The 15,390-nt window shown below is 33.4% G+C and overlaps 2 protein-coding genes and 1 long non-coding RNA gene across 5 annotated transcripts; 1 reads left to right on the plus strand and 2 right to left on the minus strand.

Annotated features, from left to right (window-relative positions):
• The first annotated feature begins 382 nt into the window (after positions 1-382).
• On the plus strand, positions 383-4,569 carry LOC111877251 (two-component response regulator-like PRR73). Of its 3 annotated transcripts, XM_023873780.3 has the most exons (8): positions 384-626; positions 1,000-1,500; positions 1,668-1,829; positions 1,947-2,080; positions 2,360-2,551; positions 2,650-2,764; positions 2,852-4,008; positions 4,108-4,569. In XM_023873780.3, the coding sequence occupies exons 2-8, from the start codon at positions 1,137-1,139 to the stop codon at positions 4,213-4,215; spliced, it is 2,232 nt and encodes a 743-aa protein (XP_023729548.2). In that variant the 5' UTR covers positions 384-626; positions 1,000-1,136; the 3' UTR covers positions 4,216-4,569. The 3 variants fall into 3 exon arrangements, with proteins under 3 accessions (XP_052622218.1, XP_023729548.2, XP_052622219.1); XM_052766258.1 differs by having other exon boundaries at positions 383-626; positions 2,852-4,569; XM_052766259.1 differs by lacking the exon at positions 384-626 and having other exon boundaries at positions 1,357-1,587; positions 2,852-4,569.
• Positions 4,570-4,797: 228 nt separating this feature from the next.
• LOC111877252 (uncharacterized) lies at positions 4,798-5,970 on the minus strand. Its single transcript, XR_002845361.3, has 2 exons — positions 5,293-5,970; positions 4,798-5,018 (listed from the first exon to the last, which is right to left on the minus strand). It is a non-coding gene; the product is annotated as an uncharacterized LOC111877252 (long non-coding RNA).
• Positions 5,971-13,109: 7,139 nt separating this feature from the next.
• On the minus strand, positions 13,110-15,111 carry LOC111877250 (elongator complex protein 6). The gene is made up of 5 exons (XM_023873777.2): positions 14,799-15,111; positions 14,115-14,187; positions 13,810-14,000; positions 13,580-13,726; positions 13,110-13,493 (listed from the first exon to the last, which is right to left on the minus strand). Exons 1-5 carry the CDS (start codon positions 15,042-15,044, stop codon positions 13,371-13,373), a joined length of 780 nt encoding a protein of 259 aa, XP_023729545.1. The 5' UTR covers positions 15,045-15,111; the 3' UTR covers positions 13,110-13,370.
• Positions 15,112-15,390: the final 279 nt, after the last annotated feature.

Raw genomic sequence — 15,390 nt, forward strand, 5'->3', positions numbered from 1 at the left:
CCTAGTTATTTACAATTTTACATGGGCCGGGCTAAACAGTTGCTGGTCGTCTTTCCCAGCCCATAACGAGATATTTTCATGTTCACATGTTTCCAGCTAAAGCGAACAGAAAAGCGTGTTTCCGTTATATTGAAGCGTCTGTTAGTTCAAAAAGTTAGGACAAACCTTTAACTTATCACACAGAGCGCCACGTGTCCACGCAAATCGGATCTAAAAATGATCCTACAAGATCCAAAATCCGCCCCAAAACAACTCTCAGCCCGTATATTGATTTCCCATCCTCCTTCCTACGTGTCATCCGACGTGTCTGATTACATGGCACCTTCGTGGCCCTTGATAAATCCACGTAATCACAACGAATATAATATCTTCCTCCACAAAATCTCGATGAACCAGTAGATACGAAACCCCCTTTACTCTTTCTGACAACCTAACAAACCCTATATATAAATCTCCATTCCGGATGATTTCTTTAACTTCAAACTTCAAACTTGTTCATCGATAAATCAAACCGAAATATTATCAGATTTGCTGTAACGTTGTATTGTTCAACGCAAAATTTGACCGAATTTTGAGGATTTGAGCTTTGAGTCAAAGCCCTGTCCTCTGTTTCTCCTGTAACCACGGTAATGTTATTATTCTTAAGTAACAGTCAAACCGAAGTGTTGTGGAAGCATAATATGATTCATTTGGTTTGTTTTTTACTGAAATTTTCGTTTATTGTTGAGGAAATTGGTCCAGGGAAGATCTGAGAACTTTCTATTTTCCGTAGATTGAAATTTGTATGTAGCTACTTTTAATTATAGTTGTTTTAGACGTTCATGATGGATTGTGTATGAATCTGAGTGTAGTGCTTGTTCTAAAAAATGGAAATTATAGAAATATGTATGAACCAAATTGCAGGTTGTTGTTTGATGTAAACTGTTTCCTTTTATCTACCGTGAATCATTTTACCTTGATCGGTTCATATTTTCTGATTCTCTCATCCGATTTATACAGAGGATTATTTGAAGATATCTTTCAAAACGTTCATCACTTGGAGACAACGTTATGTGCCACTTTTCAAACAAGAAGCAATTTGTGTTAATTTCTCAAACCAACGCCTTGTTCACCGACAGTCTGTTTGAATTCTGTTGATGAGGAGTATTACAGTGAACACCAATGTTCCGGCAACTAAAGGGTTGGCGGAGCTCAACCACCACCACCGGGACGAGCTCAAGCAAGTCAGAAATGGAGCGGGGTTTGATGGTCAAGGTCTCTCCGAAGAAGACGAGTCAAGGATTAACGAAGATGTGAATAGTGGTCGCCAGAACCAGAAAAACCTGGTTCACGTTCATCCCCCCCACGATGCTCTTCATAGACAACATCAACAACATCAAGGCTCCATGGTTGAATGGGAGAGGTTTCTTCCTCTTAGATCTCTCAAAGTTCTTCTGGTTGAAAACGATGATTCAACTCGTCATGTTGTCAGTGCTCTCCTCCGTAATTGCAGCTATGAAGGTTTTTTACTATTCATATGTCAATAAATGCTTCTGGTACGTATACGTATATGCCTATTGCCTAGTATTGTTTACGATGATTGATGGTGTAAGTAAACTAAGGCTATGAAGGTTTATAACTGATTCTTTTTGTTAATTTGTTGACGAAATTTAATTACTTTATTGCAGTTACGGCTGTAGCAAATGGTGTAGAAGCATGGAAAGTGTTGATTGATCAAAACAAACAAATCGATATTGTTTTAACGGAGGTTTTAATGCCATATTTATCGGGTATTGGTCTTTTATCCAAGATCATGAACCATGTGACTCGCAAGAATGTCCCAGTGATAAGTGAGTATATATCTTTGTTCTTACAAGTTATGAATTAATAAATCTCAAGTTTTTTTTTAACAAATTAATTTTTATTATCAGTATGTGGTTAGATTACTTAACGAGTTTTACGTGCAGTGATGTCATCCGATGACTCAATGGGTATAGTCTTTAATTGTTTATCCAAAGGTGCTGTTGACTTTTTAGTCAAGCCTATTCGAAAGAATGAGCTAAAAAACCTCTGGCAGCATGTATGGAGGAAATGTCACAGTGTGAGTTAATTTAGTGTTATATGTTATGGTTTCATGTATGATCTATCTTCATGACTAAAAATGGAAACAAGTTTTGGACTTCGGCTTCAGGTGTGTTCTGATTTCGTATGTTACTTATTGTGGGGTGGAGTGTACTGGATTTGAGCTATCTACTACGTACTTAACTTCTCCAATATGCTCATCTGTCCATGTCAAAAATTATATTTTTATCAAAATTCACCATTAATCGATCTAAAAATCCTTCTGTTCTTTTGCTTTAATTTCTCATTGTTTCATCAGTCTAGCGGTAGTGGGAGTGAGAGTGGTATTCGGACTCGTAAATCTTCTGCAAAATCAATAACCAAAAACAAACATGATGATGATAATGATGATGAAGAAGATGACGATGAGGATGATAGTCATACCAGTGATGATGACGTAAGCATGGATCTAACTGCCAAGGGTGGCAGCGATAATGGAAGTGGAACTCAGGTAAATTTTGCTCTTCCTTGCATGAAAAAACATTCAATCTTCTTAAATTTTTTAAAAGTATTTATACTCATCACATATTTTACATTCGTCTTATCTAGAGTTCATGGTCAAAGAGAGCTGTAGAAGTTAATAGCTCCCAAGCGCAATCCGTGTGGGACAAATTACAAGATCCACGTGTCAGAAAAGAACATGTCACCCAGGAAGATAAATTAGGTTACTAATTTTAGCATCTTCATTAACTTTTTCATCATCCTGTTCATATAATAATATTATTGCCTTAAATGTTTGATCTTCTTATAGAAACTGTTGAAATGGGGAAAGACTTGGAAATCGGAGTCCCTAACAGTTCAAGTTTCGAGGTTGAAGATGCAAAGAAAAAGTCAATGAGCAAGTTTTCCGGGTCAAATTTGAAAAAAGTGGGCGATGATTTGGATATTAGTATGAAAATTGGTTGCGAAAATGGTCCCACCAAGATGACGATGACGAATGTTCAAAATGAAGCTTTACCAAAAGCAACCCAATTGCTCAAGAACATTAATATTGAAAATAATAATACTAATATTAATAATAATAATAAGTCTGTTTATTATTCAAAAGAATCGCCACCTACCCTGGAGCTGAGTTTAAAGAGGCCAAGAGACGTGGAAGATGCCGATGCCGATGCCGGTGGCGAAGACCGGAATGTGTTACGCCATTCCGGTGTTTCAGCTTTCTCAAGGTACAACACCAACACTGTATCGAACGTTAATCAGGCTCAAACTGGAATCGTAGGCAGCTGTTCGCCATTAGGTATCAGCTCAGAAGCGGTAAACGCCGATAACATAAATTCCAACTCAAACGGAAACCGTAATCAGCCGTCGAATGGGAGCGACGATATGGGGTCCACCACCAATAACGCTTTCCCAACCAAACCGGATGACAAACCGGTTCCAAACGCAAACGGTTCAACCATCCAAGCGGTTCACCTAACTTCCACCACCAACCTTCAACCTCTCGAGCCCTGTACTGACGGTGATAACACAAAGGCGGCGGGGCAGCAGGTTCAAGTCCGTCACCACCACCACCACTACCACCACCACCACCACCACGTCCATAAACTTCAGCAACAGAAAATGGTGGATCCCGACATGGTTTCGAATATTTTGACGGTGTCGGCTGAAGGAAACGCGGCTAATTTTGGGAGTGCCTCGGGAAGCAATAATAATGATAATAATAATAATATTAATATTAATAAGAGTAATGGAGAAATGGAAAAGGGTGGGGGTTGGCAGCAAGGGAAAACCGCTGCTCCGGTTGTTGATAATGGAGTCGCCGGAAAATGTAACGGCGGTGATGGAAGCGGAAGTGGAAGTGGTAGTGCACGAGGGAGCGGGGTGGATCAAGACCGATTAGCGCAACGAGAGGCTGCCCTGAATAAATTCCGTCAGAAGAGGAAAGAAAGATGCTTCGAGAAAAAGGTATTAGTAATTTGTCTTCTTTCAGTGACACGTGTCATCCATTTAACAATTTCCATATTTTCATTTGAGTTTAAAATTATTGAACACATTTTTCATCAGGTGAGATACCAAAGCAGAAAGAGGTTGGCAGAACAGAGGCCACGTGTCCGTGGACAATTTGTTCGACATGGTGCTAACGGCGTTAACAATGAGGATGCTGATTCGTAACGGTTGTCAAGTCGGTGTTTGTTGTTTTTCTATACGAAATAATAAGTAGATGAAAAGGTTAACTGTTGTTGTTGGGGGTAGATATGAAGTTATGAAGGGTACATTTGAAGATGGGATTCATGGGACACAATGAAGAATTAGAAGGATGAAATTTGACTGAGTCTTCGATGAGAATATATTATAGTCCCATGTTCCTCTAGGAAGAAGCTTTTTTTTTTTTTTTTAAATCCGAGGATTCTTGATTATGTTTGATCTTGAACTCATGGCCTAATAATGTTTGCTTATTGCTGTTGCTTTGATGTTCTTGAACTATTGTCAAAGATTATCTTTTTATTTGAGCAAGGTTTTTTATCATCTCACTAGAAGTTTTTTAGATTTCATTTTTAACATCTTCAACTATGTAAGCGGTTTGATAGCCTTTGGATAATTCAGGGGCACCGAATGAATATGTATTTGAATAAAAACATGTTGTTTGGTAAAATATTGTTGCATGATAAAATTTACCATTTTAATCTTCTGAATTAATTCTAGGTCTTTATTGCTTAAACTCAAAACAAATCAGAAAAGAATTTCACCATCCTACATGTAAATTTGTTATTCGTCCATTTATAACAAGTTAATCACCCACTTTGATTTCTAGCAACAATTTATATAAATTCCAATTTTACTTTAAAAATGAATGGAGAAGCCAAAATAATCCACATAAGCTACATAGTTTGCTTTGACAGAGGAAGGAGCTCCATGATCAACAACATGAATTTATCTGCCTTCTCTTTGTAATTACATCTTCACCACATTAAACCCTAAACCCCTCACACGAACAACATGAGTTTGGTAAAAGATAATATATATATATATATATATATATATATATATATATATATATATATATATATATATATATATATATATATATATATATATATATATATATATATATATATATATATATATATATATATTCAATGGAACAAATTAACAAATACCTGGTGATCAAACATCATCAACTACCCAAAATTTAAATTTCACACAAACACATACCCACACATATATAGACATAGAAATCAACACACATACCTATTGTTGATGAAGACACGAATCGCAATTGCAGATGAACACAAAATACATACAGAAGCAATCGATGTAGAGCGTCAATGATGAAACTTCATTTAGAATGATGGGGTAGCTACCATGAGAGGTCACAACGCATGCGATATCGGATAAGGGCGGAGGTGGAGGTGTGCGCAAGATCAGTATGGAGGTGTATGAGAAGGAAGAAGGTGAGTGTTGCTTAATTAGAGAAAAAAGTAAACACAATCTATTTTTTTCTTTCAACACCTCCCTTAGGTCTGACTGAATCAAAGCCTTGTTGACCCATTCAAAGATGGAAAAGTAATGAACCAAACGCTCTAAATCTGACTGATTTAAAAGCAGTCTTCTAATGGAATCGTTAAGAGGCTTACCAAAGAGCCCCTTAATGAAGGGACATGGTAAGATCACTATTGTTTGTCACATGGATTTAATATGGTTATGATTTGATTTTAGAAGGAGATGCATACTTTGTTTAAATCTCAAACACAAAGCAATTTTTTGGTGGCGTGCATTGTGAGTTGAAATCTTCTTTGTGGCTTCATGTTTGAAAGAGAGGATGGATTTATATGGTGGGAAAAGTTGCATGTTTGCAAGGAGTGTGGAAAAATGACAAGATAGTAAATGGTAACCACGTGTGAAAATAATTCAAAATTGGGTGGTCCTTTGAACTCAATTTAGTTCAATTCGTGAAAAAGTAACATATGATGATTCTGAATAGAACCATTTAAAAAGAAGGAAGAATAATATTCTATCCAATACGAGACTAAGAAACAATATTCTTGAACATAAAAAGATATTCGAATGCAAGTGGATGCGGATGAAACGATAAAGATAAACCAGTTGCCTCACGACTTGGCTACACCTTTCTTTCTTCTTTCTTTTGGACGGTATAAAATGTTCATAGATTATGGTCGAACTTTCTATATAATTTACTTATTTAATTAAAGCATTGTGTGTGGACAACTACATGTAACATCAAATTAATGTCATTTCATATGCCACGTCACCATTGATGTTATAACACCAAGTGGAGAATAGTTTTTATATTATAACAAGATGTAACACCAATTTTTTTCCATGTCATATATATATATATATATATATATATATATATATATATATATATATATATATATATATATATATATATAGGGCTTAGGGAATATGTGGCTGTTATGTACCTAATGTTAGGTATAGAACCATCAAAACTACATAGTTTTAACAAAATGCAATCAAATCTCTCTACCATCTTTCTTCTATTCTCTATTAGACTAGATGATAGGCTTTGTACATATTTTTATGGAGTTTTAAATATTTAATTTTGCACCACAAACTATGTATAAAAATACATTATCAACTACCTATAAATCTTCATATTCAAATTTAATATAGAAAACTATAGTGAAAGATTGAAATTGTTCATAAAAACCGAATAAACTTCTTCCGATAACACATCAAAAAGAACCATGCAAGTATATATATATATATATATATATATATATATATATATATATATATATATATATATATATATATATATATATAGTAGGCGTCAAAGAAAGTTATGAAGTCTACTAGAGGTCTAATATAAACAACACATTCGAAATACGTAAATGTTGGAGATAAATTATGAAATAAGAAATAATATGATCTCAAAAGCAATAGGAAGAAGCTAACAATGAAAAAAATTTGTGTTTTTTAATCAAAATGAACTCAATTTTGATGGTTCTATACCTAATATTACATACATGACAGCCACATATTCACTTTTCCAATATATATATATATATATATATATATATATATATATATATATATATATATATATATATATATATATATACAAGATCAATAGAGAACCATAATTAACCAAGGAACCAATTTTTTTTCAACTTTTAGAACTTATTTTTTATCAAAAAAAAAAATACAGAAATTCATAACTTTTTATCATTTTTCCAATGATATCAAATTTAAAAAAAAAAAAAAGATTTCGTCAAATTCACAATGTGAATCTAAATCCACACGGTGAATCCGAAAAATATATTTAACATTCACAATGTTATTTTATGAATTTAGATGTTTTTAGTTTTTTTACGATAAAGAATAAACTTTAGAACTTGAAAAAAAATTGATTCCTTGGAGAACCAATAATATATATATATATATATATATATATATATATATATATATATATATATATATATATATATATATATATATATATATAATTGACAACTTATGTGTCATTAGGTCTCTCTCTTTTTTATCCTGCTTCTCACGTACTTGCCTTTCTAGGAACTCCAAGTGACGACGTTTCAAGTCATTTTTTTCTTTTATTAATAAATTGTGCTTATCGAATTTTGCTCTCATTTACGCCGCAACTTTTGCTTTCGCATCAACCTCCTCCGCATGCCTTGCAGCGCGTCTCGCTTTGTCGTGTTCGGGCGGTCATCATGTTGGGGATATCTCCTCAATATCATCCAGGATGTCATCGGTGTCGTCGTTTAGGTCGATGTGAGTCTGTGCGTTCAACCCGATATTGTTCTTTTACAGATTTGAACAAATCGAAGTCGTTGGTTCCGCTTAGGGATGCCAACGGGACCAAACAGGAGCAGAAATAGCTGCCCCCGCCCCCGCTCCTGAAATCAGTTGTTGCCCCGCCTCCGAATCTCTCGTTTACATAACCCCCGATTCCCCCGGTTTATAGGCTTAAAATTCAATTTTTTTTGCTAAAAAACGACTTTGTTTTAGGCTAAAAAAAACTATTTTTACTAACTTTAAAAGCTTAAAACCTAATCTTTTAGAAACTAAAAAATTTAAAATCCAACATTACAAAATGACAATTCCAGCAATCTTACAAATATAAAATACAACAAATCCAACATTACAAATATGAAATACTTACATGTCCAAAATTATATAATCAATTCGCTACATTTTCAACATCCATTAATTGAAAACCGGAAAGTGAAACCTACACTAAACCTAAAATTAGAAATTTTATTTTGTATATATATATATATATATATATATATATATATATATATATATATATATATATATATATATATATATATATATATATATATATATCAAGTTCATGTGTTTTAACTAAGTATTGTATTATTGTATGCATGATTGTGAACCAATCAAAAAATAATACAAAAAACAATAATTAAATAAATCAATAAGGGTAACTAGGTAATTTGAGAAATAACTTCCACAAATACTCTTTATAATTATGCTAGTTACGCTGAATTTAACCTAATTCCCCCCTTTTATAAAGGGCCTACTGATCTGATCAATCTTCCCCCCTTTTGCAGGTGCGCTTTGTCTTTCGATTTGCGAAGATGGAGGATTCTCCGGGTTGACCAGAACGAAGGAAAGGAAAACGTGAGGACCTAGGGGGTTTGGCTAGATCGAAGGATGAAGAAAAACGAAGCAGCAAACTGTTGTCGATTCTCGATGGCTGAAGTCGTAAGGAGGTGAGCACCTCCGTTGTTTGAATGGTCCGAAGAACAGGGAAGAGGCAACGAGAGTTGTTGTCGACCTTAGGGTTTATTTGCTCGGTCGGCGAGAAAAAAGGGCAGTCGATCCCCGACAGATCTTCATCTCTAATTTGGGTCGACTTCTTTGGTTGATCAGGAATGAAAGACGAAGGCAACAGTATGGGTTATTTGCTCCGGTAATTCCTTGTCTCTATCTTCTTTCTATTTTGGATCATTGGCTTTGATTTCAACAGAAATGGAACAAAATAGCTTGTTTTTTTATTGGAAATGAAAGGGAATCTGCAGGTGTTTGAGTTGAGGCTTGGTCACCGAAATAAGAAGCGATAGGGGTGGAATTAGCAGCTTTGGAATTAGCAGAAATGGAACAAAACTTGTCCATTTGGCAGCAAGTATAAAGCTGACCCTCTATAAAGCCATTAAGGTAAACCATGAAGTATATATTTCTGTTGTAGGATATTTAGATAAAAATAAGTAAGCACATTGGGTAAATTAGTAAAAAAGAATGAAGCACATTGCCCTTTTGGAGAAATCTTAATTGTTGTTTGAATTTCAGGCAAATCCAAAGCAGATTTCACCCCTATTAACATTAGCAGAAAGTCCTCTGAATTTATACTATTTTGTGTGTGTGTGTGTATGAAGCTCTGAGATTGAGAGACCAGAAAACAAAGGACTTTCTGTTGCTTTATCAATGGTGGAAGAAGCAAAAAAAGAGATCGATTCTTACTCTAAAGGTGGACCAATTTCATACTCAAATCTCATCCAATTAGCAGGTTTGGTGTTTTCCTTCATTAATATAAATAAATCTAATCCATTCTTTATTATTATTTTATTCAAATAATATATATTTTTAAATTTTATAGTAGGGATATACTGTTAGGTCGATCATTTAACCCTAGGATTATTGTTTGAAATTGCCATGGAAAGAAGATTAAGCAATATCAATGAGTGGTTGTATATCTTATTTGCAGGTATACATTAAATCAAGAACAAGAATGTTCTTGTTTTCTTGGCTGGGAATGAAACGAGAGATATCAAAGCAAAACATGATACATATGAAACTTATAACATTCTACTAGAATGGAATCTTGAATTCCGATTCTGTCAGAATAAAATCTTGAAGATGAACATTGTATGAGATGAAGATGAACAATGACCACCAATCTTCCAAAAAAAATGGTTTATTCTAGCAAAATAATGTACAAAATAATGAAAAAAAATATATGTAATAGTATAATCTGGTAGAATAATTTATATATTGTATTTCTTTGTTATTAATAAATGTAACATTTTCATAGAATAATATATAATTTTTTTTCTTTTCTAAGAATATAATGATTTTTTTTGAACTTATATTCAAAGTTTTGTTATTCTTCAAGAAGTTCATTAAATCAAAATATATATTATGTCAGAATGTGTATTCTTGTATGGTTATATCATATTTGTTATTTTTCAATATATTGATAAACATATTTCGTCAGAATGTTACGAATTATGTGAATTATCATCCATATAATCAGATTTTTAAAATTAATAGAATCTATTTTCCCTTAAAATATGCAATTTTCCTTAAAATATGCAAATTTCCGTTATTAAATTTATATTAATTGACTAAAATACCCTTCTAGTTAGAATAGATGGTATTTTTTATTTATATTTAATTCAATAATATGTAATAATCACTTACTTAAAATGAGTAAAATTGATTGGCCCACATTTATGCATACAACAACACAATAATTACTTTTAATAGATATATATATATATATATATATATATATATATATATATATATATATATATATATATATATATATATATATATATATATATATATATATAGGGAAATGTTATATGGAAAATAAAGAATTAGGGCAACACATGTTAGAACCAATAAAAGCATGACAACACATCACTTTGGAATAACTACATAAATAACTTCCATAGTACATTGCTTATGAATAAAGAAATGGACACGTGTCACTTGATCATTGGTTCCAGCATATGTTGCCCTAATTAATCATTTTCCATTGAACCTATCCCTATATATATATATATATATATATATATATATATATATATATATATATATATATATATATATATATATATATATATATATATATATATATATATATTACATAAATGTACAATTGGGGCCTCCGTGGGAGTATGGGACGGAAAATACCGACTCCCGATCCTGGTCCCGAAAATAAACGGGGTTTAAATCTGCCCCCGCTACCGTTCCCACTCCCGGTTTTTTTTTTTAAAATTTAGTCTCGTACGGTATCGGGGTCCCGCGGGAGTGGGGTTTCACGGGGGTTTTTGTCATTCCTTTTCGCTTTGCTGTTACGCCTCAAGCCGGTTGTAAATACCGTTGAATTTGTTGCACCGCTTAGTTATTTGACTCCATTTGCCGCTTAACATGTCATTATACATTTTTTTTCTTCAACATAGCGTGGAATTTTTCGCGCACTGCCCCCCAAATAAACACCTTTCTTCATTCTATTTCCACGGAGTTCGTCTTTTGAAGTAGTACATCATGCCGCCGTCAAAGCATATTCCTCCTCCGGTGTCCACCATTGTGGAACGTCTACATTTTCCGTTTCAACTACTATCGATTTCTCTTTCGTTTTTCATTTCCTTTTCCCTCTCGTATTACCTCTCGCTTCCACTTCAACCGATGGTTGTGTTGGAGGTGGTGGTTGGGTGGTTGTTTGTTGTATCGAAGCAAAAGTAGGGAGAAGATTTTGTTATAAATTTGGGTTTTGACCAAATAGATTTTGTTGATGGCAAGGTGAGTTAGAAAATTATACTGGTAGTGAAGCGGGATTAAAAGCGGCTTCTTGGTATGTGATTTGTGGTGATGCTTGAGACGATAAAAAATTGAAATAATTTTCGTAACCCGCAAATCCAAGAGGTGAGGTTGTGTGTTTGGGTTTGATGATGGAGGGGAGTGTTTGGGCTTTGCTCAATTTTTTTGATTGGGAAGAAAGTACGAAAAAATTTATAAAAAATAAAGAGAAAGAGAGAAAGATGTAAAAAAAAAAAAAAAAGACTATTGATGTTGTATTTATATTAGGGGTGACAATTTATGACACGACACGACAAAAATACATGACACGGAACAAAATTGAGACGAAACTGAAATTTGAATTCGTGTTCGTATCATATTCGTGTTAACTGTAAAAAACATGATGTCGTTTCGTATTCAAATTTTGACACGAAATTAACACAATTTAGCAGTTCTTTATCGTGTTTTTCGTGTTTGTTATGTTATATTTGATAAATTATTCATTAAATAAACTAGTTTTTAGTATATATGATATATTTTTTTTGTTGTGTCGTGTTTGTCGTTTTTTAATTCGTTCGTTTTCGTGTTAATTAAAAAAACACGACATCGTGTCGTTTTCGTGTTCATGTTGCATAAAATCATGTTGTGTCGTGACATACAGAAACACAAAACAATAGCACGATTTGCCACCCCTAATTTATATAAAGGTTAAAAGGTAATATATATATATATATATATATATATATATATATATATATATATATATATATATATATATATATATATATATATATATATATTCAAACATTTTGAACGCTTAACAATGGTCAATTGCAAACAACAGTTGGATTTTTGTGAGTTTCACCCGGTGGTAACGACGACGAGTACCACCATAACGAGAAGCAACGAGCTGGGGGGCGATGTTCCCTTCATTACAACGTCATTGTGGCCTTGCCACGTCGACAATAACGAGCAAATTTGTGTTCATACCGTGTACTCTTATACCTATACTAAAGATTGTGCTAGGAGTTAGACATGCGAACGCCCAGAACTGAAGTAATTAAGATAGTGATGAAATCAGGAGCTCTTTTTATATTCTCCTTTCATTCTTGAAGAAAATCGCATTATATGTTTTCGGGATCATCCAAAGCAAAGTATAAAGTGATGTTTGTTTTTTAAGAGATAAAATGTCTACAATCTGCGGACCATATTAGTTTATTAAAATAAACTAAAATACAATTCATACAACCACAATAAAGAAAATATTACAATAATTTAATCCATATAATTCATACAACCACAATAAAGAAAATATTACAATAATTTAATCCATATAATCCAAAACGACACATTAGGTTGCTTGTATCAAATAAACTCATCGTTCAAACTTTTTTTCCTTATAAAATTATGAAGCGCAAAACATATAATGGTAATATTCCTTTGTGTAATCAACATAAATAATGTCATCCTCTTTAATATAGGGATATGGTTGAATTTCAGAGGACAAAAAAAACACACAACATTTTATAATTAAAAAAAACATGACATTAAAATGTTTCTATTACAATCTTCACTTAATTTTTTACAATCTAATATAGAAAATAGCTACAGTTTTTACAACCACAAAACAAACAAAAGCTAATCCAAAAAACTAAATTCTCCTTTTCTCTGATGCAAAAATCATTGGGAGATATAATATATAGCTATTTAAACAACAAAAAAAAATATGTAAACATAGTGAGAAGATTAATAGTGCACCTTTTTCAAGATCGACTTCCTGGATAGAAATAATCAACACTGTTTTCCTTAACCCTGTAATGAAAATTACGGATCTTGCCCTTCATCCTCCCTAATCCCTCACAGCCTCCCTTGTTCAATACTGTCAACTGCACAATGCCAACACATTTTCTTTTTGGCTTAACCCATTAAGTCAAAAAAAAAAAAAAAAGACTTTATGTATACAAGACTTTACCTGACCATGAATATCTGCTGCCAAACCAGTCACCAAAGGCTCTGCCTTTAGAGTGATGTCAGCAAGGTACTCCATTTGTATAGGAAGGGTAAATTCGTCTCCATTTGAATATATGTCTTCATGAATAACTGTGATTATTGTACAACCCTATTGAAACAAAAACAAATTATTACACAATTCAGATTCAAAAAAGAACATTAGAAGGAAGAAATGTTGAGATAGTGTCTTACAAACTGTGTTGTTAATGTATTGCAGTAATGCATAAAATTTAGAACATCTTTTGTAGAACCATTTGCAGCTACTTCTAGAAGGGAAATGTCATCGATTATAATTGTAATGTTTTTGTTTATTGAATTGGCTTCCACAGCTTTATGAATATTTCCATACAAAGCAATTAATCCACCTTCAACCCCATCATCATCTGCACATTCAAAATGATAAATAAAGTTGAGAAAAAGGTTACACATAAAATTAAATCACGAAAATTTTTAACAGAATAGCATACAAAAAAGGGAATTTTAAGTGATATTCTGACCTGGACACTCCAGCATAAGCATGTCAAAGAATATCAATCTTTTATTCTCCCTTTGCACAGCAAAATTGCAACCCTGTTAAAATATTTAATGATTTGTAGATTAAGATTTTCATAACTTCTAACAGATAACAGATATACAATAAAGTATTGCAAATTTGTTTCAGAAGGATGTAGTCAAATTGATATATACATAATACAATTCTCTAGGTGATAGCAAAATTATACTCTCTTTTCTTAAATTGAAGAAGCTGTTAACTTTGGGTATCAAAACTACTACTGTTTGTTTTCTCACATCCAAATATGATAAAGCTACAAAATGAAACAAGTAACAACAAAGTTATGTTTGTAAGATCTTATCATATATTTCACTGCTGTATCCAATTTTTCATTCAAAATTTTCAATTCATATCCCCATTTCCATTTGACCAGAAAGGTTCAAAATTGATTCAGCATATGGGGAAGAAGGGAGTGATAACTCGAACGACACGTATAGAAAGCCAAATATCAAACTTGTGGTGATTCAAACGTAAATGCATTAGCACCACCCATTAATCACGACAAATGATTGATTGCGTTTTGACGTTTTATCTATCTGTAGAAAGTAGAAACTACAGAACAAAATAGTCACACACCAGGACACCACTTTTTGAGAAAGAGATAGATATAGCGATAGAGGGGATGTACCATCTTACGAAGGATACGGTCGTAGTGAGAAAAAGGTTGAGCGAATGCTACAAAAATGACGACACTGTCGGAGGATGAATGATTAGGAGAGAGAAACCGTTTTATTAGGTGGTGTAGCACGAACGCGCCGCTAGTTTCGACGCAATCCTCCACTAGAACCACGCGTCCGACCCGTCGCTGCCGGCTATTCGATTCTCCGTCGTCGAAACCTAGAGCTTCGTCCAGCAAACTCGCCGGCCGATTCATTTTTTATTTCGATCAGACTTACCGCGACGGGGTTTAATTAGGGTTTGTAAAAGATGACCGGAATCCAATAGGGAAATAGTGATTATAGCTCCATATTAAATGCACGTGCTTTTCATGTGATCTTTCAAATATTTCTAGTTTACCCCCTCAACTATGAAAAAAGGCACTTAATGTGGGGATGGACTTTTAACCGAAAAAAACGAACCAGAACCGATACTAGTATTTGGTCTGATTTCCGGTTCTCCCACTCCATCATTTTGGTTTTTGCTTCATTCGGTTTCAATCCACGATTTGTGTCGGACACCTTATATAACGCACTTCCTAGTAGAACAAAATTTGAACGGAT

The sequence above is a fragment of the Lactuca sativa genome, chromosome 8 (assembly GCF_002870075.4).
Source record: "Lactuca sativa cultivar Salinas chromosome 8, Lsat_Salinas_v11, whole genome shotgun sequence".
In the NCBI taxonomy this organism is placed as follows: domain Eukaryota; kingdom Viridiplantae; phylum Streptophyta; class Magnoliopsida; order Asterales; family Asteraceae; genus Lactuca; species Lactuca sativa.